This window comes from Oenanthe melanoleuca, chromosome 3 (assembly GCF_029582105.1).
Source record: "Oenanthe melanoleuca isolate GR-GAL-2019-014 chromosome 3, OMel1.0, whole genome shotgun sequence".
In the NCBI taxonomy this organism is placed as follows: domain Eukaryota; kingdom Metazoa; phylum Chordata; class Aves; order Passeriformes; family Muscicapidae; genus Oenanthe; species Oenanthe melanoleuca.
This window is the reverse complement of record NC_079336.1, coordinates 9021123-9046641: the sequence shown is the minus strand read 5'-3', so window position 1 is coordinate 9046641 and position 25519 is coordinate 9021123. Positions and strand designations below refer to the sequence as shown.

Sequence of the window (25519 nt, the reverse complement as noted above, 5' to 3'; positions counted from 1 at the left end):
CTTCTCCAAGATCCAGCCTGTATGAGCAGATGGCTTCCCAAAACCTCTCCTCCTGAACTGATCCTGTGTGGGGAGGAATGGAAATACTTTCTGATGCTGTATTTTAGCTCTCTTAGAGAAAGGCAGGTAAGAATTATACAGGAGAGGAAAGAGAAATCTTCATGCCCACCAGGGAACGATCCTCTAGTTTTGGACAATTTTGATTGTCCAGTTTAGGCAAGGAATAGGGTGCCTATATTTGGGACAAGAGAATATAGCTGTGAAATATGCTGTCATCATCTCCCTTGCTAGCCAGGCTGGCTAGTGCTTTCTGCCACCACCTGTGTGTGTTCCCTTGCCATGACACTTCCTTTCTTAGTTTCCATTAGCCCTCAGTAAGCAGTGTATGTCTTTGGGGGTCTTTACAGGACCTGGCACCTGCAGCTGTCTGCTTCCCCAACAGTGAGGAAAGCCCCTTGACAGGAGCAGACAGTGGCCTTGCAGCCTGAGAAGGCACAGTCAACATCATCTGTAAGGAGAGGCACTCAGCAGGCTCGGCCAATTCCTCCCCAGTCCCCACCAGTGCCATTCCTCTGTGGCAGTCAGGAACTGGGCAGCTCTGTGCTGCTGTGGGTACAGTCTGAGCCAGTTCTCAGTGAGTGTTTGAGAAACTGAAGCATGTGAACCTGTCCTGTGACCAGCAGACAAGCAGGCAGCCTTCCCCACAGCCTCCACCTCCTGAGCACGGCTGTGCTGGGGAAGGGCTGCCTGGCTCCCCGAGGCTGGGCTGGGAAAAGATCCAGCAGCCAGGCTGAGGAAGGGCTGTGCTGCTGTGTGGCTGCCAGGAAATCTGAACCCTCCAGGCAGGTCTGAAGCTCAAACGAAGCTCATTATGGCTCAGCTATGTAAGGGGTTTCTCCCTGTCTGATGGTCTTGTACACCAGCTGTACACCTGCAATGTGCCCTGGCTCTTGTTTGCACATCTGGGGGGTTTAGGCTTGGGTAGGCACTGTGCAAGCAGAAGAGGAAAAGCCAGACGGCCTCTTGTGCCCAGAGTACTGATGCTGGTGACAAGGTGAACGTTTTATTCCAATGTTTGTTCTTATTAATGAAAGGAAGAGGGTTTTTAGAATAGGTCTTCCTGCATTTCAGCTGCTTTTTAGAAAGCCTCTGGAAAGTTTCCAGTCTGATAACGATGGAAGAATGCTGCTCCCAAGATATATTTTGCATTAAGTGAGTCTGGGAGAATCGGAGACAAGGATCTCAGGTGCAGAACCTACCAACTCCCACCTGCGTGCTTTAGGAGTCATGCTCCATCTTGTGCTCTTTGTGATGCAATGAATGGTTCAAGCTGTGCTAAAAGCCCAGCCCAAATTCAGCCATAGAAAAACCCGCCCAGCTCCTTGCGGTTAGGAAAATGCCTGTGAAGTGAGGGAGGTGGGTTCAAAACCCTGAGGCTGGTAATGGAAACTAATTCAAGCATCTCGTTTGCTTGGCAAGTTCCCTAAGCACTGAGAGAGCCTGCAGAGGGAGCAGCCTCCGTCCAACAGAGGAAACGCTCGTGCACCACCCCACTGAGCAGCTCCAGCAGCTCAGTTAAATCCCTAAGCTTGGTTTTCCACCCCTCCCTGCCTGGATGCAGGGTGGTCGCTCCCCCACCCCACAGCCTCTGTGTTCTGACAGCTAACGTGGGATGTTCCTTCTCCTGGCTAAAGCAGTTACCTCCTTTCCTGCACCAGCTCAGAAAAGCCCATGTCCTGTATCACCTCTGGAGTACCATCAACACTGGAGGGACATTCATTCTTTCCAAGTGTGACTCTCTTTTTAACCCCTCCTGATGATGGAGCTGCACTGGAGAGCAAACAGCCCAGGCTCACTCTGCAGCATCTCTGATAGTCTCTGCCTGTACACTGGGTGGCAGGATCTACACTTGCCAAGTTCTCCCACACCTCCCTAGCCCAACATCAGGAACCAAGCAGAGCCCCAAGAGGGATGTATCCCTGTCAGGAACCAAGCTTCCTCATTCCCAAGCCAAGAGGTGCCTGAATCTGCATCCTTTGGGCACAGATAGTGCCTGTGTATCTGAAACCATTTGGCTGAGTAAAGCGCTGCCTGTAGCTCACCACATCAGTGCTGCCCAGACTAATGACTTGAGGCGGTGCCGGCAGCCTGGTACAGTGTGAATGGCCGTGTTAAAAACCAACAGCCACTCCTGCCCTGCCTGGGCTGTGCCAGCTCAGCTCAGACAGATCAGTGTTCCCCTTTCCCTCAGCAGCAGCAGAGAACTGTGTCACCTGGAGGGCGGGACCTGCGGCTCTGGACAAGCGATGCTCAGGCACCGTCCATGCAGAATTCCACACCGGAATGCCGCGGCTGCCCTGACTGCAGGGGTGAAGTGCTGCTCTCCAGTTTGCCCTGAGTTTTCCCCCCGTGACTTACATGCAATCTGCAGTTTCAATGACCAGTTGCTAGATATTAAAATGCTTTTGTGCATTCTCTCAGCTTTACCACCCCGAATGACACGGAGTTGTTGTCACCCCAGTGTGACAACAGTATTAACCCACTTTCCGAGTTACTGGAATGCTGAGCATCATTCTCATGGAGCCCAACCCCACTGCTGTGCTACTGTGCTGTGGTGAGCCATAAGCATCTCTTCAAATGCATGTTCCTTAGAGAACAGTGACTAAATTGGTTTCTGAATTTGTATCAGCACTTTAAAATATCTAAGCATTATGTTCCCAAAACCTCTATTTTCTCCATGCTCTGATGGAAAAGTCAGGGATGGAGGGATGGGCATTATGACTGTTCTATCCACAGGGGCCCCTTAGGTGAGTTATTTCCCACCAGGCTCATTTCCTGTGCTGTCAGTCCACTTCACTCCACACCTTCAGCTAAAAATGGTCCTTTGAAAAACCTCCTGGGCAGTAACAAAAATGAGTGTGGATCCAGGGATGCCACAGAGAGCTAGCAATTTCTTCTCTCATTTGAAAGCTAACCCCCTCAAATTCTCCAGAACTCATCTTGGATGTACATCCAGAGATGTACGAAGAAACCATCAGCAGTCTGCAGCCTTAACTAGTCATCAGGAAAGAGGCTGTATAAACCAGGAAGGTTTAGCTGCTCAAAACTGCCCTCTGAAAATTTAATGATCTAATCCAGAGTTCTTCAATAATTGCCCAATTCCCATCAGAACAAGTGAGCAAGCACCTTCTCAAAGCCAAGCTTCACAGACACAAGCAAGTAACATAACTGAGAATATGGCTGGTTTCCTACAGGAAAAACACAAGACCAGATATATTTCACACAGTGTTATTCACACATTTTCATTTTGATTTTTACAGTATATACACGTGAACATTACATTATTCAATACGAGCCACCTGAAGTCAAACCTAATCAAACTGGTCCGTAAACAATCTATATCAAAAAGCAATACTTGAGCAAAAAGTCTAGTGGTTCTACCCAAACCCTAAAATAGTTGAAAGGAAATCCAGTGATTTTCATGTTCCTGGATAGAATTTGTGCACAAATGACCTCAGGAGAGCAAGTGGAAGATTATACTCAAGATATTGAAAGCACCAAGGATGAGAGTTACAGGACTGTTTAAATTCAACCATGGCATGAGTGCTGCAGGGACACAGTACAGGGACATGAAGAGTTTCTGCCTGGACATCCCCGAAAGCCTGACGTACTGTCTTACGTGTGACAGGAATGACGCTCTGTGGATTGTAACACACGGCACAGCTACACAGGGTAAAGACAGAGATAGTCACTGAGGAGAACTGATGTGTCCAAGGAAGTGGCTCAGAAGTCATCCTTTGGGTGACTAGGGGAAAGCTCTGCCTCCAGGGCTGGTACCTCTGGGGAGGAATTTTGTGAACTGCCATGCAAAAACTACTTGGCAATTAGAATTGTGCTTACTCAAAATAATGAGGCCTACTACTTCACTTCATGCAGGCACTGGAAGTAGGCCAGAAGAAACTTTCCCATTTGCCTATTAAGGAGTTATCACTACCATTAGAAACGCAGCGCCTCAGATGTCTGCTTTAGTAACAGTTATGTAACCCTGGTATCAACAGTAACATGACAGAATTCCTCATACAAGTTTATACCACTACTGTTTTCTTTCTCATGATCACACCCCTACTAAAACAGCCTTTTATTTGATCAATGCTCAAGACGTTGTTTCCAAACTACCACGTTGATCAAAACTTTAGGTTAAGCCATCCAAATGAACATTTTACACAAAATACTTACTTCAACAACATACAAAGCACTTTCTTTATCTTTCAGAAACTGAATATACAAAGTAAGCTTTTTCCAAAATATTTCCATAGGCAAAGGATTAAAAAGGATTTTAATTATACACATATGGTCACAATTCTGCCTTAAAAAGATCATTGGGAAATGTACATAAGGCCGCTTGTATATGTACATCATCTTTATGTTACTGTTACAATGTCATATGTCCAGAGAAAAAAATCGACAGTATCATACATATTTGCTTTACGCTGCGAGAAGGCTATTCAAAAATACAGTACTCTTCTGTACAAAAAATTCATGCCACATTTATTAAGATGGAAGAAGCATTGGTTTCTGTGATAACCAAGTATTTCAGTCCACTTCTTACTATGCTTATTTATCCTGATTTAAAATTTGAACAGATTGATTTCCCAAAGTGTCCATATGAACAGATTCAACAGCTATGTTATAAACAAAACATAATGTTTCTCACAATAGATAAAAAGAAAGCCGGTTCATATTTTTGAAACCATATAAAGATAGAATTTTAAAAAAATCACTCTTGATTTGCTGAAATAAATTTACATTATACAACACTATATGCCAGGGGGAAAGGAGGAAATGGGGATATGAATATACACTAAAATGCAAATTTTTGTCCCAAAAAGGAGTAAAACAAATTACATTTACAGCATGAAGGTTTACAAATGTACATCTGTACAACCAAGGTAAGCATCACTACTAAATTAGCAAGGCTTTGTAATAAACATCGAAACGAGAGATTTGTTTTCAAACTGTAAACTTACACCTATTAACTACACGTATACAATGCATATATTTATAGGAAGCAAAAAGCTATCTGAATATTTAATCAATCATGCTTAAATGTTGAGCTATCAAGTTTACTTTTCAGTGGCCCCTTCTCTTTATCATTACCTATTTTTCGCATCTACAGTGAGAAAGCAAAATAAATGCTCAACACTTTCAAATCCTTACAATTCTATATGCAAAATAAAAAAATACATATCTCTACTCTTCCTGCATTGTAAAACTGACTGTAAAGTTAATACAGGGTTCACTCCTTTTCCAACAGAGTACTTTGCTGAATGGAAGTACCACCATCATTTTAATCCCTCTACCTTGTACAACAATTAAATATATAAGTATATACAGCACTTTATTTTTAATACATCGCTAGAGAAAACCTTAGGGCATGATTTAAAAAAAACTGTATCCACAGCAAGTGCCAAAAACTAGTCTTTTAAAGTTTCCATCGTTTTGTTCTTCCCTACTTTAATTTGCTGTGCCTTGTTTGTTATTTGGATAGGATGTTGTGAACCACCAAAATACAACTTAACTTTTCAACATGTTAAATAATGTTTATGCAGTTGATCAATTTTAATCTGGTATAAAAGACTTCACACAAAAGGGAAAAATAAGGATTAATTCTATATACAACTCTATAAACCTGTTGTGCTATGATGCTGGGTAGACCTACCAGATTGCAAGCCAGTGTATTAAAAGAATACTGTACTTTTTCCCTTTAAAAACTATTTCAGTGACTTTACAAGGTAAAAATTTACAAAATATGTGACAGCTATTTTGATACAATTACATCATATACAGGCATTCTGTGCTTTGCCAGCCATCCAATCTGATAGGTCTCCGGATCAGGGCTGGAGATATTTTTTCTTTTTTTTTTAACAATTCACTCCCCAAAAATATACACAAGAATAAAAATTTTACAAATGGATGAACAAAGTCAATAAATAGATTTAAAAAAATCAGAACATTTAGAGTTAAGTTGTAAGTTTTGATAATTCACAATTTAATTTGTCTTCCATTTTTCTTTGTCTTTTACAGCATCCCATTTGGTGGTCCACCAATTGGCCCCAGATCAGCACTGTTCTTCAGGTAATACTTTTCCAGCTTGGCCAGAATGTGTTTGCCATAGGTGTATTTACGCAGAGTCGTGATGTGGGGTCGAATCTGTAATAAGAAACATGTTTGGTTTTTTTTAACATCTACACTTTTAAGCAGAGGTGACTACACTTTAAAAAAAATATGTAAAAAGATGCCATTTCAAAGTGCTGGAAGTTTCTGGAAAGATGTAAAACTCGTGATTTTGACTCATCAAATGACTGATGTTCCTGTTGCAAGAAAAGGGAGGCAGTACTTTGTGGGAGAGCCCTACAGGTGACTAGGAGCAGCAGAGCCCCTGCAGGAATATCCTAGGCCCTGTGTTAAATAACCTCAGGCCATTATGGCAGCAGCACATTGCTTCGTGTCTAGATATTCTTAAGTAGAAGTGTGCCTGTATGCTAGGAAGTGTGGGAATCTCTTTTGGGGGAACTGCAGAGTGGATTTATACCCACAACCAGGAAATAAAAAGATAAACCCATAATTCTTCTGTTATACTAATACTGATGACAGATACTACATTTTCCTGTTAAAAGTATTTTCACAAAAAAGCTGGCACAAAGACAGGAGATGAAATCCAACTATTGAAACCTCCCATTTTTAGCTCAATGCTCAGAGACCTGAATGTTTCCTACTTTACCAAGCTCTGCTGAATGCCATGACTATACACCAATTCTAGCTGTCAGAAGTTTTACATCTGCAGGGAAAGGCGCTGTGGCAGAGCAGCTGGCACAGACACATTTTGGAATCTCTCCAGGAGTGCACAGACATACCTTGTGCATTATGATCTTCCTCTGGGCGGGCTCGGCCATGTCGATCATCTTCTGCACGACGTAGTTGGCGTACTGGTCCTTCATCATGGTGTATAAGGCACTGTGAGGGCCGTCGTTCTGGCAGCACACCTCGTCGATCAGCAGCGCCCGCTCCGCGCGCGACGCGTGCGTCACGCACTTCTCCACCACGTTGCTGAAAAATAAGGCAGCTCCATGATGGGACTGGAGGTGTAACATTCTTCCAGGTAACATTCATCAATTTATCTGGAAGTTTATCAGTTCTTCAGGGCTCTTAATGCCAGTAAAAAGCATATTGCAAACATATCAATTCCTCATTTCCTAATTTCCAGTCTAATGACTGAGGAAGCTACAGGAGTGTATTTTCACTTATTATTTCACCCATGTGAAAAGGTTATTTTCTGATTATTTTGTAGGAGAGACTTTTCCACTGAAGCTACATAGGTATACTGGACTTCAGGCTGCAGATATGTTCTAGCACATCTATTTTGATTTTGGGTCCTTTGAAGACACAACAGAGAAAGCCAGATATGAAGATTCTTGCATTTTGAATAAATGCACCTTTCAGGAGCATGCCTACATCAGCAATTCCATCAAATTATTTTGTAGAGAAAGTCTCTGACCTTCCAGTTTTTTTCAGAAGCTGAAAAGGCCATCAAAGCTTGTAACATACAAAAATGACCCCAGTCCTAAATTTGTGCTTTCAAAATTAAGCAAGTTAGAGGGTTATGAAGAGTTCTATTCAGGCAAAGAAAAATAAAATTCAAATAAACTAGTTTGCTAGCAACTTTTAAAACAAATACCCCCATAATGTCAGTGCATTTCCACTTCATTTTGATGACAAGGTTAGTCTCACTAAATCACCTAGAATGAATTTGGAGGTGCATTTTTCCTTTGCAAAAGGCTCACAATCCATATTTCAGCAAAAAGCATGAAAGGAGGAGTTTTAGGTTCTAATTTCAGAATAGTTCGTGCCTCCTACAGCAGTCTTTCAGACTTTCTAAGGCAGAAAATGTTTGTCAGACTGAATTACCACTTTTTAAAGCTAGCCTTGTTATACTTGCAAATTGTTAGGCTGGACTGAGAGTCAGCAAGTCCCAGTTTATTGTCATCAGCACATCACTCAAGTTCCAGCAGAACTTTTCACCTGGCTCTGGGCATCTGCACATGAAAACTTGGAACCTGTTCCCTGCACTTGTGCAAAATGAACAAAAGCCATCCCCATAAACCCACAGAAACCCTCCTTTGTTTAGTTACAGAACATTTACGTCTTTCCCAAACCTAGTATAAAATATCACTATCATTCAGCTCTATAAAATATGGAATTTCAGGAGGTCAGATAAGCAAGAAAAAAAATTATTCTATCCCTTTTGTAACACAAGAAATAAATCCAGCATTACAACTTTACAAGGTTTATGAATCTTTAGTGTATGAAAGTTGTGCAATACCTGGCAAACTTGTGCTGACTCAGAGCTAGAACTTTTCCTCTAATTTCTGAAACGATTTTGCTTTTGTCTTCAGGACGACCATGCTCCAGTACATGTTGAATAACGTAATTTCCATATTGATCCTGAAAATAAGATGACTTCAATTTTCTTTTGTGTTCATACCAAGTAATAAATACAGACACAGTTTGTACATAAGCATAATGCATGAAATGACTATTTGCATAGATATAAGGAAAATATAATAATGGCAACATTACAGAAGGAAAGTGATGCAAGAAATACTTAATCAAGAATTACTTAATGGACCACAAATTTTACATGAAAAAATGTAAATCATCTGCAAAACCAGTGCTTTGCTAGAGTATCTTTTATTCTCTTAAAGAAGTCCTCAAATTTAAGATCATACTTTTTAAATAGCTGCAATATTCCCCTGAACACCAAGCTACAGTCAAAAGCGTAAGAAAAACGCTTTTTATATCCTCTTTGCCTCCCAACTTCCAAATTCATTTTCATTAAAACTATGGAAGGAAAGAAAAACAAAAAATCAATGTCTACAAAATTAAAGAGCAGCAAATACATTTAAACTAGGACACAGGAGTAAATTATGGTAACAAAAACCTCTAAAGTGCATTAAAAATGAGCATACATGCACTAACCTGCACTAGCTGTTCTGTGTGTTGATGCAGTTCTTCTAAGATTGGCAAAGTCTGCTCAGCAGTGCAGTGCTCCAGAATACGCTGAATTACTCTACAACCATATGGATGAGTTGAAAGCACAAATACCTTGAAAACAGGATTGCAAACTGAAGTTAAACCACCTGAAGCTCACATCTATTGCAATACTGCTGCATTCAAAATGGAACTGAACGTACCAACTACCATTAAAAAAAGTTCTGCCTCCCAAGACCAGAATTCCATTTCCAGCAAAAGTCAAGAAAAGATAAGAAAGCAGGTTTGTGTGTGTCAAGGACTCCAGAAAACATACAACTAAGAACCCAAGTGTTTATTACAATGTTTCTAGTCTACATAGCTGCAAAGGAAAGTCTGGAAGTATGACCTTAGTTAAGTGTTGTTCAACTTCCCAGTTTTCCTTCTTACTTTATTTTCAAAATTTAAGACTTTGACACTTATAAAAAGGAATTCAATACCGGTGGCTGATTTTCACCAATTTCATGTTCCAGCATATACAACAGGCTCCCAGTTACAGATACAAAGTTTGTAAATAATTACTCAAAACATACAGCCAACTCTTGCTTATTCCTTCTGCTTGCCTCTCCTGAAGCTGCTTTTGTGGTTTGGGGATTAATTTCAAAAGTTTTAGTGTTGGTCAGGACTGAACACAGAATCTTGTATGATTAAGCATCAACTCAAATGATGCAGGCAGGAGAAAATTATAAGTAATATCAAATAAGTGTGTCATTTTTCATTTGTCATTTCATGTTAGCTACTATTTTCTATATATAATTACTTGGTGCTTAAGATGGATGTTCAGTAAATAAAAAAACTCACACTTTAGTCAAGGGGCTCTGTTTACAGATTAAAAAATGCATCTCATATACCTCATACACACTTTTTGGTGTAAAAAGGCTGAACTCTAGAAACCCTGGTATGCAATTTAGTACTATGGGCAACAATAATTCAGATATTGTTGCTGTGTAAAATGAGAAAGATATTGTAGATTTTATTAGGAAATACATTTGGCCATCCATTAAAGTAAAATTTAGTTATATAGCCAAGTTAGTAAGATTTTTACAATTCTTCTCAAGACGATAAAAGTATACGCTTGTCTCAGAGGATTAAAATGTTATTTAGCTGCAGCACATTCACTAGCCTGCAGCACAATACCAATCTTACAGTAATAGTTTTTTGGAAACAAAACAAAAACCCCAATCTGAAGTAAACAGATACCACACCCCCTTCACTCCACTCTAGTCCATATGTAGGGAACAGACTAGCGAATTTCATCACTGCAGTTCCTTAAGGACTGACATTCATTGGGAAACACTGAGACACACATGCAACACAAGCAACAGGAGAAAATGTAATTTTTAATGAAAAATATATACTAGAGAACACATATGTTATTATATCAAAAATGGTCCTGCCAAGAGCTGTGAAGAAAATGTGAAATGGTATTATCACAAAACACAAAGCCTGGGCACGCAAAAGCCCTTGTAGTATTTATGTTACATAAATATTTATTATTATTTATAATACATCCGAACATGTCCCTCTAGAGCCTCCTCTCCAACAAATTCATCTTTTTACAGCATGTTAACTATTTCTCCAACAGCCTTTCCTTGTCATCATCCTCTTTTTCATTCTACTTAAACTAAGCTGAGTGTAAACTGGCAAATGCTATCTTGTGAATGCAAATGATGGACAAAGACCTGCAAATCTTTTTCTGTGAAATCTAAGCAACCTGCAAAGAGAAAATGAACCACTGGTACTACCTGTCCTTTGAATGCATCAATGATGAACTGGAGCGACTGGGGCTGAACACACTCAATGCATTTTTGTACGACGTGGTTTCCATTCTGATCCTTCACGCATTTCAGGACATGGCCATCCAGCTCTTTCACCATTTCATTCTGGAAAAACAAAGATTATCCTTGTCTTTATGATGGTATTCCCCCTGCCTTAAATGGGGAAAAATTTCATTTCATCCTGACTCCAGCCTTCATATTCAGTGGTGTTAACTGTGTACCCGAGTACTTTCATTTAAACAAATATTTTAGTCCCTAGGATATTTAATGATGAAGAGAATAATCAACAATTTAATCAAGTGAAAAGAAGGATACAATGAAAATAAATAAATAAAATTTGAAAAGCATTGTTCTAACTTACAATTACCTGCTGGTCAGGTGAAATTGACTCAAGTGCCTTCTGGATAACACGACAGCCATACATCTGGAGGGCCAATGGCAGAACATGACCACGGATGCGTGTTGCTAGGGCTAACTTTTGATCCAGGCTTCCAAACTAAAAGAAAATAAATATGCTGTTAACAAATGAAGATTTATTTCAGCATGCTGGAATTTACATGTCAGAGTAAGCATTTTCAAGATATTTGTAATGTATCTTGATTGTAATATTTAAATAATTTTTCACTTAGTATTTTGGTGGGGATATTTACCAGAAGCTTTTCTTTTCTAAATGCAACATTTTATAATATTCCACACCCAGTTCACATATCTGCTATCAAATGCATGAATTTGAAAGACAACAGAAGAAATCAATATAGTTTATATTTGTCTGTCTGTAGGAATATTTAAATGCAATAAACCACTTTTTCAAATAAATTATACTGGCAAAATGAACACAGGTCACTATTGTGTGCAAATCCAATCAGAATTTCTATCTCAAAACTTGTACAGTGTATCTCACATCTTGTAAGAGAGGACACAGAAGTGACCACCTGAACAATAAGCTGGTGGACAGCAATATTCCTGCAGCATTGCTGAGAACTGTCAAACTCCACACCTGTAGTCAGCTCTGAAGAAAGCTTGACCAACAATTTCACCTGCCCACCTATACAGTAAACTGAGGTCCCCTATTACATGTAAGGCCATGTGCACTTTTTTCTTGAGAAGTGTTCTGCAGAATTAAGATGAAAACATTAAACTAACAACAATTAACTGTGTATTCATCCAACTTAACACTATGGAAAAATAGGAAATGATGGCCCTTAATCAAAATCAGGATCTTATATGTCATATGCCAGTGTCACTTTACAGAATATATTTTGATTGGTTAATTAAAAATAAGTAAAAAAGCATATTGTTTTATAGATTATTAAAAATTACATTCTTCTTTACAGCAAGTATCTTATTCCTTACTAGACATTTTCCAGCATCACCCTGTCTCCACCACTTTGATACAGACCTTGATTTAAAGTACACTATACTAGATACCTTTCCTACACATAACTTTTCCCAGGACACAGGTATTTTTTCTTCTCTCTGCAGCCAATTCTTGTAATTCTTTGATAAAGCCTTTTCTCTTTTCTTATTAACTACATAGTTTTTAAGAGAAAACAAATCTATTTTAAGTAATAGTTGTTGTAGTAATGGAAGTATCTTATGATAGATACCCCTTACTCCAAATTCTTCTGCCTCAATACATTTCATAGGAGTTTCCTCATACACAGCACTGGATGAAGTCCACACAGCTATTTGAGCACAAGGGCATTTTCCAAACCCATTCTGTACCATGATGCAGTAACCAATAAAAAGCATCTTTCAAATATTTATGTTCCCTTTCATCCACTGAAAGTCTAAGTTATGCTCAGCGGTTTGTGAAGCCTCAGAGTGCAGACTGTGCATTCACTAGTATTCACCAACACATGCACCACCAGTGTAAGGTGTCCATTATGGCAAAAAAGACTGGATACAGAACAGAAAACATCTGAGTTACACACTTGGGTTCTGTGGAAGCCATGTAGAATTCTGCTATGGTGTTAAGGAAAAGACCAGTTAAATTTAACCACACTTACAGCACTTCATTTGCATGTCCAGCCATACACTTAGTGCTATGCTTACCTCAAAGAACTTCTGTATTACATAGTTTCCAAACACATCAGTCATCAATTGATAGGCTGCTTGCAGGATCTCATTAAATACCATCTGGCGCTCAGCTGGAGTAGCTCGCTCCAGCTTTTGCTGTATAAATCTAAGTGCAAGAAAAGGTACATTATGTTTTGCATTAATAAAAGGAAAACCTCTCAAACACTGTTTCAATGAGACACCTCAACACTCTAAAGAAAGCAGTCAACATTTATAAAATTTATTAAAATGAAAGTAGTGCCTTTGCATATAAAAGGATACATTTTAGTAAAATAAAGACTTGAAAAACTTTCATTTGAAAAGCATTAAAGATGAAAAGAATAACAGTAACTAGGTACCTGATGAAGTACTGATAAAAAATAGTTTTACATTCCAGATGCCATATTTTGTTTTCTTAATCAACGCCTTTTTGATATCTTTATACTAGAGTTTACAAGTCTAGTTATGAGCTATTTCTACACTAAGAATTTCTACAGGCAGCTAAATTAATACTTTTACAATAAAATTTCTTAGAGAAGATCAGCCTAAGAGCGTGTGCTCCAATGAAGATGCTTTGAATTAAGATGACAAGCACCTCATTCAAAAGTTTGATGTTAATAAGACAGTATCAAAGCAGTAAAATATTATTAACTACTCCTATAATAATTACCTAGAACCATGCTGGTCTTGGGAAAATTCAACAATATGTCCAACAAGGTCCCTTAGCTGCAGGTTAGGGAAACGGTTGTTTCTGAAGTCCTCCAGGAGGCGGCTGCGTCCAGAGGGCATGATGTCCGAGCGGCTGTAGCGGAGGCGCGAGGGAGGGAAGAGCTGACTGCTGGAGCTAAAGAGGCTGGAGGTGCTCGCCGCGCTGCGATACTTGGCCTCGGCGCCGGGGGCTGCAGAAATATAGCGACCACTACCATTTGTCAGTCCTCCTACAAGGAAGCAGCTCTGTCAGTAACAGCCGGGAGGAAAATAAGCAACAGCAAAAACAGCAAGTGAAACTAAAACTACGGATACACCCTGGAGCCAAAGAAAACAACAGTGTTGTCTTGTTATTTTTATTTACCTCATTGTGGCTGGAGGAGTTAGATAGCTTTATCTTGCAATAAAATAAAACCATTCTCCTCCTAATTTTTACTTTATCTGAAGGGCACCAGGAAAAAAAATGTCATTAGAAGAATATATCAAGGTAAAGTGAGCACCCACTCAGTCTTACAAATACTTTAGAACTGGGTGGGCCTTAAGCTTAGTGGGAAGATTTCCACTTCATGAGTCATACTGGCTCATACCCTTGTTAGTAGCCTTGAAGTTAGCCAATTGTGTCAAAATAGACCATGAAATCTGAACTACCCTTCAGTCCCTACTGAGATACCTTTCCAGCTTACAGCATGTTAAGGGCCTTTTTGGGGAGGCACATGTAGTGCCTCTTGTCGAGCTGTACCTGTCCTGCAGGTTACTTGATGACTTCAGCATCCCAAGCTTTCAATCTGGTACCTCTCCTCTCCTCAGCACTAAATATTCAAATCTCAAACCAGGTAACTAAGAATGCTCTATTTAATTACCAATCAACCACAGAGTTATCAAACTGAAGCTCCTTTTAGAAACATGAAGTCCTATCCTTGCTGCACAAACACTCATCATTCTAACTTCATCCTTCCTTACTTTCTAAGAACCAAACTGCCTTCCTGTGTCTAGGTCATACTCCTGTTTGCTAGTGATTCCACCTACAGCTCTTGTCACTCTACAGTCCTGTGCACTTCTCCTCACACCTTGCTCTCTGATCAGTCCATGTCACTCTGAACTCCTCCAGCAAGCCTCTCCCCTCCACTTTACAATAGGCAGCAATTATCATAAAAAGCATCGAAAGCATATTTCCAAACTGCTGTATGATTTTTAGAGGGGTACTCTTACTATACTACAAGTAGAAATACTCAAAGACAATTCCCACATAGAAACTTCAATTCTACCACTAAAACCAAACTAAGGAAAGAAAAAACTAAGCACTCCCTAAAAATATCGACTATGACTTGGAAAAAGAACGCATTTTGTCTCCCTGTCTAGGAAGTGACATTGTAATTAAAGCCCTTTCAAAGTCAACAGAATAAATATCTACATTCGAATTTAAAACAAATTGCAGTATGTGCTGTTTGAATGGTGCTCTATTACAAATTTAATTTAAAATGATTGGGGAGGGGGTGGGGGGAGATAAAAAAAAGCAAAAAAAAACCAAAAAAAACCCAGCTGACTGTGCCCCAGCCAAGCCTTTTTAGTTCCAAGTATTTATAAGGCCAGGCAACAGTGTTACAGTGGACTGGCAGTGTATTAATGGCAAAGTTATCTTTCTCAAAAGGTCAAATTCTAGTACCAGAATCCGAGATGTTAGTGCTCTGCAAGACACACCAAGCATCACATTTATTGCACTGTATACTATTATGCCCTAAAATAGAAATAATTAGTATTTATTTTAGAATTAGTCTACTTTATGCCCCACAATACCTTCTAAATAACACTGGGCTTTCTTTTAAATAAAAGCCTCTTAATTCCCTACAGCCAGGAAAATCAAAGTTTTGTAACTATCATTTTTAGTTTCCATTGACAAACACTATGGTACTAAAAAACAAAAGAGAAAAAAACCCCAACATTCTGCAGGTGAAGCAGTGTGCAGAACTATGCTCTGCCATAATTTCTCCTCTAGGAATAGACTTCTGAAGAACAAAAAAAGTTATGCAGCTGAAATGATGGTATTTCTCACCTGGACTATGTAAATACAATGGTGCAATCCTGGCTTCCCTGTACATGCTGTGCAGTAACACTATTTAGTATCACGAGAGGGCACCAGAGCCCATCTGAAAGGAAATTACAGGCTACTTTCCTGTTGCAACATTTCTATTACTCCACTGATCACATGCTCAATTCTCTGCCAGAAACTAATAGGGCACTTTTGATCATATGCTCACAGTCAACACACAGAGTCATAGAATTGCACATGTGAATCAGGAATTGTTTAAGCTTTTTTTTTTTTTAACTGAGCCTTCATCTCTATAAATTAAATGCAATTCATCCAGCAACTACAACAGAAATTAAGAAACTTGGTAGCTTTTAACAAATATGCTATATATGTGTAATATACGTTTCCTGCTCAGAATTATTAAGTCTTTTTTCAGTCTAATTTGGGAACCATCACTTTTTAAGACTTGTAAGATAACTATGCTGCAACTGAGGTTCCTGTCTACCCTGTGAGTCTATTTCAGACAATCACATTAAGCAGGACAATAATACAGGCAGGCTGTATTAAGAAAGAACCTGTGGTACTCAGAACCTTGTAAAACACTGGACACTACTATAAAAAAAAGTAATTTAATTAGTAATTAGCTCTTATTTTCACATTATCTTTAATTACAACTATGTTATGGCTCAGTGGCAACTCTGCAGATATAAAAAACAGTAGAACTCCCAAAATAAAGGCATATTGTCCTATTGTTACATGTAGATATAATTGTGAGTACAATGGCCTATTTTCTTCACCAAACTAGGAAAGTAACAGCCTATGTATTGTAAGTTATTTGGGGAACATACCCCACTGAATAAAGCACTGAAAAATTAAAATACTTATTAGACAACAGTATAGCCACACAATTCCAAACTCTTGGTGAATGAAGTGTTCTTCATTCTTCAGGTAATCAGTTAGCTATCACTTCTGATCTCATAAAACAAATATCTCCAAATCACTGAGAAATATTAAATTGTTTTACAGTTTAATTGAACCTAAACCCTTGTGGCTAATCCATAGGGAGGAAAAGCTAGAGAGATATAAAGGGGCTATAGATCATCTAAATCAGAGCCTAAGTTTCAAGAACACAAAGCATGTTAAATTATTGACTCCTTAACATATTTAATGTTAAGGAAAACATGAAAAAACATTAAAAACTAGATCCAGGCACATTTATTTTGACAGCATTAGTCTGTTAGTATTTATCAAAGTATTTTTTCAATTATTTCTAATAAAGACAGTAAGCATATCTACTGAAGAGTTACATATTTACATGTGTCAGCAGTATTTTCTAGTAACACACATATATGTATATAAATGCTTTAAACTTAATTTTATGAAGTATTTGTTCATCTGTAAAAAAGTAGCTTCATCTCATCCTAAGCTAAATGCTTCCTCTTTATATGGAAGATAGAATTACACATATCTCTGTATATGTTAGGAATCAATGCATGTGTTTATTATGACTTGTTTTACTGCAGCCCTACAGAGGAGGACACAGCTGAGGCAATGTGAAGCTCCCCATACTGCCTTGCCAAGGGGCCTTTACTCTTACCCAGAATGACCATCTCTGAAGGTGAAACATCAATCCCAACAGCTAACAAACTTGGCTTGTAACGCACAGGAAATAATTACCTCCAAAAGCCCAGATTTTAGAAATCCTACTCTACACCAAAACTCTACTCTTAAAATGCTGCAATGTACCATCAAATGGGGTAAGAACTACCAATCTAAATGGATTTTTTAATGACAATGAAAAAACACTTCCTCTTGCAGCTCCTTGTACTTGGGAGTGAAAGGGTAGTTCAAATTCATGACCTTACTGCTCCAACTGATTACAGTCAAGAAGCAGTTACAGACAACTGACAAATCCCTTCAAATACAGGAAGACTGACACTAGCACAAAGTCATTAGCACATTCCTATTTTAGGATGTTGGATAAAAGTTGGTGAGAAGAGATAAAAAACAGTAAAATATCACAAATTTCTTGTAAAAGGGAAGTTGTTCTTTTAAGCTACAAATTGCAGCAGTTTCTGACAAAGGGGTTATAAAACCATGCACCCTTTCCCAGTGTTGTGCTCTAGATTCTGGTGGTTGAACAGGAGCAACCGAGTTTGATGCCCATTTTAAAACAAGAGTTAAACTTAGCTGAACCTGTTGATACAAGCAGGCAGGACAAGTTTGGAAGGTGGAGGGAGAGCTGCATTTGACAGGCATTATCAGAGTACCAATGGAAACTGCATGCAGACATGAACTTACAATGTTGTTCTACTCTGAAAAGTGACTACATGACAATCATAACCTTCTTAAAATACACTCCCTGTTTTCTTTCAGTTATAACTTCTCACTTGGTGAGAAAGCTTTGATTTTTTTTTTTATTTTTATTTTTTGTATGTGAGAACAAAACATGCTTCCAAGAGCAGTTGATGAACACACCAGAATAAATATAACAAGACAGACGATTAACTGCAGAAAGTCAAACTCTGAGATGGTACACTTAGAATGCACTGTGCAAAAATATGGCACAGGGTAGAAAGGCTGAAAAAAAATTACTGCATTTTTCTGCATTTTTTTGTGAAAGCAAATATCCAAAATACCTCCATTTCCAAATTTCAAGCTGATTTTGTAATATATCAAAAAGTTTATCAGTATTCAAGGTCCACTTCACTTGGAGGATGAAGAGGACACATGGAAGCCAACAGGGTTGTGTCAATTTTCAGAGTACAACTGAATATTCTGGCAGCTACACACTGATCTAGTACATGATTGAGCTATTAGGCTTAGTTCACACTGCCAAACAGTTCAAAATGGGTCAAAGTCAGTATTTAGCAATTTCTGCGGATAGAGGCAATCCTCTATACTGACCACAGCCTATTTTCTCAGAACTGAAAAAAAAAGTATTTTAACATTTATCAAGTGTGAAACAAACAAAACTTTGAATGTTTTAAATTTTAGATAATGCCTTCCAAAATTTGGTTTAAGTATAGTTTTCAGCAATATGAAAACTATGGTGAGAGTACTTTGAAAAGAAAGAAAGAAAAAGATTTCCATGATAACCCCATTGTCAGATGTTCAGAACTTTCTCAAAAGCCTCCATTTGGGCTGAAACTTTCCATGCTTGGTCTCAGCCCAAAGGTGCACTTTGTAGACCTGAAAAAGGAAAAAAGGTAAGTAAAAAAAAATAAAACGTGCTGAAACATCCCCTTGCCCAGTTTTATTTTGGGTATTCAGCACTTAACCTTGACGGGGATACTGTACTGCAAATGTAATATATTTTACTTATTTAACCTTGTTATACAAATCGTTCACACATTGCTCACTAGAAATGTATTCTGGTAGGCATTTAAAAATTTATTTTCATGTTTTAATTTTTTTTTTCCTGCACTAAGAAATACAGGTGATTATGCTGCCTATTTCAAGCATGGAACTGGAGCAGCTGGCAATTCAATCTTGAATTACATCCAGTTTCACTGTATGATTTTAGGATCCAAATTAAATGACTGCGAATATTTGCAGCAGAAAAGAAAAACTGTATTAGGTAACCTCAGGTCAGAGGCATTATCTTCTAAATATACTGTATACTGTGGTGGGGTTTCTTTAGATCTTTTATTTTATTTTTTAAGAAAGGTTGAGCTCCCGTGTAATCTTATTGGCCAAAAACACATTTGAGAAATTATTTTCAGCATTCCTTAAAAAAGACATAGGGTAACAGAGAGCCACCACTAACAGTGCCTTTGCTACTTCTTTGACAAATACTTTTCTTTTGTCTCCTTCCATCAGCCTGTTGATATACTATTGTCTTCCTGGCAAAGCATCTGGGCCATGAGGTTGACTGATTTAAAAATCACCTTTCAATACATTTTACATTGAGAGAGAGCACTGCTCACTTTTCTACTTTATTATGGCAAGGGACATGAATGAAAGTCACTTCACTATTAAACACATAATCTAAAATGTCCTTAAAGTGGTAACACAGTGGAAGAGAAACAAAAATAATGCATCTTTGCTTGTCATACTGTGGAAACATAATAGAAAAAGGACCAATAATTCTTACTGGGCTCTCTATTGGGCTTCTGCAAGGGAAGAAAAATCAGTAGTTGGCCCAATACTGCCAAAAGCTGGGTGCCCTCCACTGTCAAATCAATGAGCATCTGAATGTGCTCTTCACCTTTCAGGAATGGCCCCTCTTCATTACAAAACTGTTTAACAGCAAAGGTAATGTGACATCTCTTATGCAACATATATTTTACACATAGAAATACATACACACATACAAACAAAAAGTGTTTTTTTGGTTTTTTGTTTTTGTTTTTTTTACCTAAATGCAAACTGGATGAGGATCCATGTGATGAAAGTGATGGCGGTGGCGTAAGTGAATGTCCTGGCGTTTGGCTTGGCAGAGGCATGCCTATTGGACTTGGAGAGGAGGAAAATCCCAGACTATTGTAAAATGGCTGCCCTATGGGTGCTAGGCTGCTACTAGATCTTTTGTACAAGTCAGAGCTAGTAGATAGAGAATCTCTCCTTGTGGCACTACTACTTGAAGAACTGCCAACTGAAGAAGAAATAAAAAGACCCTAATTACACAGTGTCAACTGAATAAAACCTATCCCCAACTACAGCTGGGCAACAACAGATGCGATCACAATAATTACAGCAATCGTTATGACAAAGACAATTACTGTGATAACCACACATGCTTTTAAGTAAATCTAAGTGGGTATAAACATACCACTGGCAAGTAATTTCACCAACATCCATGTCTTTCAACATTTCACACTAGACTTCTCACAGTAACATTGCAGTACTCCGTTTCAAATGCCTGACTTCAGGCTTTGGGACAAATATGGAATTTATAAGATTAGATTACACTGTCACTTTATAGAAGAAATGATTGTAAAAATATTGCCACTAAATTATTTGATTTTTTTTCCCCACCATAGAGTATTAGTCAGACAGTGACACTCATTTCAGGAAAAAGTCTAGAGGAAATTAGTTGTTGTTTAAGGGTTCACAAAATAATTTATATTGCTGTTCAGCTGTTTCTGAACTTCCTCATTTGTGAACCCATCACCTGTAGGAAAAAAAAATGACTACTTTAAATTCCCTATGAGAATTATGGCTCTCAAAGAAGTGTTTTGAAAAGATATTATAAAGAGAGAATAGGTCAAGAAAGAAGATGAGAAGCACAGCAGAGATAGGAAAATTAGGTGAGAAATTAAAAGCGCACTTTTTGCTGCTATCAGTGTAAATACTTGCTAGTATTTCTACATGTCAAATTAGACTAGAGGCTTTGGATAACAGTGTATTAGTGAAGGACTGGTTATCCTGCACCGCATCGTTGAGCAGGGCGATGAGCAGTCTAGGACAAATTAGGAGAACAATAAAAAGTTTTTAGAAATGTTAAATTCTAGTATCTGCTGCATACTAGTGAAGTATTAAACTAAAATGCCTGTTTTAAACACTGAACAGTATTATACTAATGAACCAAACCAAGATTATGGGTATTTTAATAACAAATATCTTTCTTAAACTGAATTTGGAAAATTGATTACTACTATTGACTACTTCAACTTTAAAAGGTAAGAATTTTTACTTCCATAATCTTTATCCTTTTCAAGTACCTTCCTATTAAAGCTGGCAGCATGGCACAATATAAAGATCGCCTGAAACTTCCCATTTTAAGACACTGATTTGTTTTCTCATAACATTAACAACTTGGCTAGTATTTTTCATGGCAGGAACTTGCTTGGACAAAACTTTTAATAGAATTTCTGTATAAACACTGCCACTTCAGAAATACTGGCAAAGAAAGGTGCTTTATCCTTACCAAAATAATCTAGCTACCTCTTTGAGAGGTTGGTGCTTTCATGTACTCAGACCAAATATGCCAGCATTTTTAGACTGAACTAAAAATCTTTGTAAAATCACAGTTCATCCAAGGTCAGCACAGATCTGCTACAGACTCACAGCTGAAAACTTAAACTCCTGACCATACACAGCACGTCTGAGATGGCCGATTAAGGCTCTGCCTGCAATTGAACTGCAGTGTGCCATGTCAAAAACAGACTTTGAAACTGCTGTCCAAGCTTCCACCTTGTGTTGGAAAGGCCCATGAGGCAATGTAGAAAGGAAGTTTTCTATTTCAAGTGCAGGGGAGACAAAAGCCAAACACACAAAGTAGACTAGGGACGGGGGGAAAGAGAAAAAAGGAAACCAGAAGGAGGAAGAGAGAAAGGCAAGACAAAGGAGCCAACAAAGAGACTGCAAGAAAAACTGGCAAGCACTTTCAGTGGGACTGAGAATGAGAAGAAAGCAGATCTGAAGAAAAGGTAGGCTGTAGAAGGTGTATGTGACTGTGGGGCAAAAAGACTGGAATAGTAAGCTGATGATAAGAACATCACACAGTACAAGTAGAAACAGAAACATACTTAGGAGGGGGAGGGAAACAGGAGATAAACGTTGCCTTGAAACTGGGAAGGAAGACATACTAGAGGAGAAACCAGAAGGAAAAGATACTGAACTAACTAGGCAAGGAGATTGAGAATAAGAAACCAGAAGAGCAAATTAAGGCAACAGTTGAAAGAAATCTCAAGCTTTGAGACCAGCTCCACAGGCTCTGGCTCAGTGAACCATGTAAATGTTAATACAATGCTACATGATGGATTGTTATTTTTCCATCTTTCAGGGTTTCTTACTCAGCTAAATTACTGCAGCTTAACAAGTTACCACAGACCAGCTGAGCTGCATTTTCACACACACAAGCAAAGCTCTCAAACCCCAGAAGATAATTTGCATTAGTTTACTTCTCTTCCCCCCTCTCTAAGTTAATCCAATTCTTTTACAGTTGTTACAAGCCAGAAGGCAGCATCTGGAAAGCTGCCGTAGTTGATCTAATTCTTGGCTACCAGTTAAGCTGCAGTAACCTATCATCATGTACATAAACTTTTAAAATTGAGTATGAATAACTTTATTATAAAAGAACAAAGACTGTAAGTACATAGTCATTTATATGGTATGTTTGCTACTTTCATTTGTTACTTTGTTCAGTCATTCAAGCTAGAACACGCTCACCTTTGCATTTTTTGCAGCTATTTTTGCCCCCTGCAAAAACTGAAAGCATAAGGGCAAAATGTATTTTGCCATCTATCAGTGTTCATGGCTATATTTTAACTGAAATTCAACATTTTTCAACACACTGATGGGAATTATAAAGAAGTTGAAACCTTGACACATGAAAAAAATCAAACTTGTTTTCAATTTGCCTCAATATGCATGAATATCACTTGTTTAAGGGCTCATCTGTGTAATTCAATTCATATATACATACAGGTCACGACTCTAAAAAATAAATAAATAACCAGGAAGCATTTTTTAAGTGGCTATTTGGGCAAGAACAGTTTATACTTGGCAGAAGGGCACTTCCAATATACTTTTATTCTAACAATACTACTAAAAAATATTTCAGGTTTAGATAGCACCTTTCATCAGCACTTCTGAAACTGCAAAAGCATAGGGCTCCTGCTACCCTGTGCAAACTAACAAGCTAATTAAATCACCCTGGATACTGCTGCAAGATTTCAGCATGTGCTCTCTGTGCTGAGGGCTTTGGACAAAGCACTGGAACGGACCTTTGCTAAAAAAAAAAAAAAAGGCTTAACCTCCTGTGCCAGAAAAAGCTATGCTGATTTTCTTAAATAGATACACAACTAAAATTTGTGTTCTACGGAGGTTCTTCAGATAATGCAGGATAAAAACTTTTATGACTTAAATCTATTCTATCTAGAGACCTTAAATAGCTGCACTGCATTAAACATATATATTTATTATCACTACCTACCACTCTAATGAAACTGTATCTAGAGTGAAACACACCTGCTAAGGATTCACTGAAACCCTACAAAGAGCTTAGGGCAAGTTATATTACATAATATACACTTGGATAGCACCATTTTGTAACTAAAATTTACTTGCTGTGGCATTAAGGAAACGAGCTACTGAGCTGCCTCCATTTTATTTTTCTTTTATTTTAACATGGATGTTTTGAGTCTCCTCTTAAAAATCAAATACTGGACAGGATCAGTGTAAAAACCTGATTTTGGACTTCCTAGCGAAAGTTCTGTTAAAGTAAATAATTTTTCTGATTATTTTATGAAAAACAACACTGGGAAAAACTCTGTGTAGGTATGCAGTATATTTGATGCCACTACTCACACTTAGTTAGCAAGTAAGAGCTACCATGCCTTAACACTGAAGGGTGTGCTTTTCCTTCTGTTTTTTTCTCCCCCATATATTAAGCCATTGTAAAATGATTTTTAAAAATTACTTTCTTTAGCGTTAATTTCCTTAATTTTGAAAGGAAAACTGTTAGAGCATCTAAGTCCCCCAATTTCTACTCATCTGCAAGATACCCAAGATTAAACATGATCCCCTGATTTCATTAAAATAATATTAGTAATAAGAAAGCAATTCAGTCCTGTAAACTTTGAGATTAATAGCAAATGGAAATATTCTTAAAAAAATGTCTCCTCTTGCCTTACTAAAACTGAATCTGAAATATAAGAAAACCTACCTTGCATGTTTAAAAAGTGTGAATATGAAATATCTGCTTTAGAGCAGAAACATAACAAAATGATTTTTTCTCTTTTTTTAAATACAAACAGGTTGGTAATATTTAAGACTATCTGTTGAAATAATTAAAGGCCCCAGTTGTGCACAGAACTGCTTAGGCTTAACTATATCTAAGATTAAACCTGCTAGAGTTAACAAGGACTATTCATGGGTACTAAGTATTTTTGTTTTATAAATCCTTTAAAAATGTTATGGAAACAAGCATTTCAATATTAGATCAAATTTACAAAATCATAGGCTGTTTAATTAGTTAGAAAAAATTTAGGATTTTTTCTGATATGATAATTATAAAAATGCATATCTTCACTATCATCAATTTTTACTTTAACCACAGAATGAGGACTTCCTTGAAAACAATAGCAGCTTACCAAAAAAACACTAACTTCTGGGGCAGAGTAGAGTGATCAGTATGGATCTTTGGAGATACCTATGACTACAGGATATTGTTAAAAAATGCATCTTGCATACAGAAACCCAAGTGAATTTAAAAAAGTGAATTTTAAATATTTTTTTATTCACCTATAATTTGTTTTAAAACTTGAAAAACCTATTTTTGCATTCTTTTTAGAAATGTATGTATATATATGATGTCTGACACAGATACATTTTTTTGCTTAGCACAAAAGTCTCACAGAATGTCCTCACTACATTAACAACCTACCTGATGAGCCAAATCCACCAAGTGCAGAGCCGATAGCTGCTCCTAAAGAGCTGCTACTTCCAAAGCCAAGAGATGTGCTTCCTGGTTGGCCAGGACCATGTGAAAAAAGGGAACTGCTCTGGGAGTTATTGGTCAAAGAGTTACTGCCATAAAATGAATTGGATTGTAGGCTACTATTTGTTTGCTGTTGCTGTTGTTGTGGCTGGGCACCAAGTGGCCGAAATAGACCGTTCGTGGCTCCCGCGAGATTGTTTGCTGTTCCTCCAGCTGAAGCAGCTGCAGCTGTAAAACACATGTTTTCAATCATAATTACTCTCTCAAACATTTCTGACTGAAAATGGATTATTCAGAACTAAATTCTATTTTTTTGAAGCCCTCTTAAAACAAGCAGAAATTCACATATTCAAGGACTAAGAGACTTAATAGTATTACACAATTACTCAAGGAAAAAAGGTGAAGAGAGTATATGTTTTAGGCTAATCGAGGCTGCAGAACTGTTAATGTAATTGAGGGTCTTTTCAGTGTAAA

At 38.0% G+C, this 25519-nt stretch overlaps 1 protein-coding gene across 13 annotated transcripts in view; it reads right to left on the bottom strand.

The window, feature by feature from the left end:
* Window positions 1-3272: 3272 nt before the first annotated feature.
* Window positions 3273-25519, bottom strand: part of PUM2 (pumilio RNA binding family member 2) — a 67790-nt gene continuing 45543 nt past the window's right edge. For 4 of the 13 annotated variants that reach the window (XM_056486883.1, XM_056486885.1, XM_056486888.1 and 1 more), the window contains exons 12-21: window positions 24992-25273; window positions 20018-20254; window positions 13594-13861; window positions 12921-13050; window positions 11227-11361; window positions 10833-10970; window positions 9037-9162; window positions 8381-8502; window positions 6915-7107; window positions 3273-6210 (exon numbers count right to left, since the gene is read on the bottom strand). In XM_056486883.1, coding sequence (XP_056342858.1) covers window positions 6079-6210; window positions 6915-7107; window positions 8381-8502; window positions 9037-9162; window positions 10833-10970; window positions 11227-11361; window positions 12921-13050; window positions 13594-13861; window positions 20018-20254; window positions 24992-25273 — 1763 coding nt within the window. In that variant the 3' untranslated portion in view covers window positions 3273-6078. The remainder of the gene's footprint in view (window positions 6211-6914; window positions 7108-8380; window positions 8503-9036; window positions 9163-10832; window positions 10971-11226; window positions 11362-12920; window positions 13051-13593; window positions 13862-20017; window positions 20255-24991; window positions 25274-25519) is intronic. The other 9 variants (XM_056486887.1, XM_056486889.1, XM_056486886.1 and 6 more) reach the window with 3 other exon arrangements.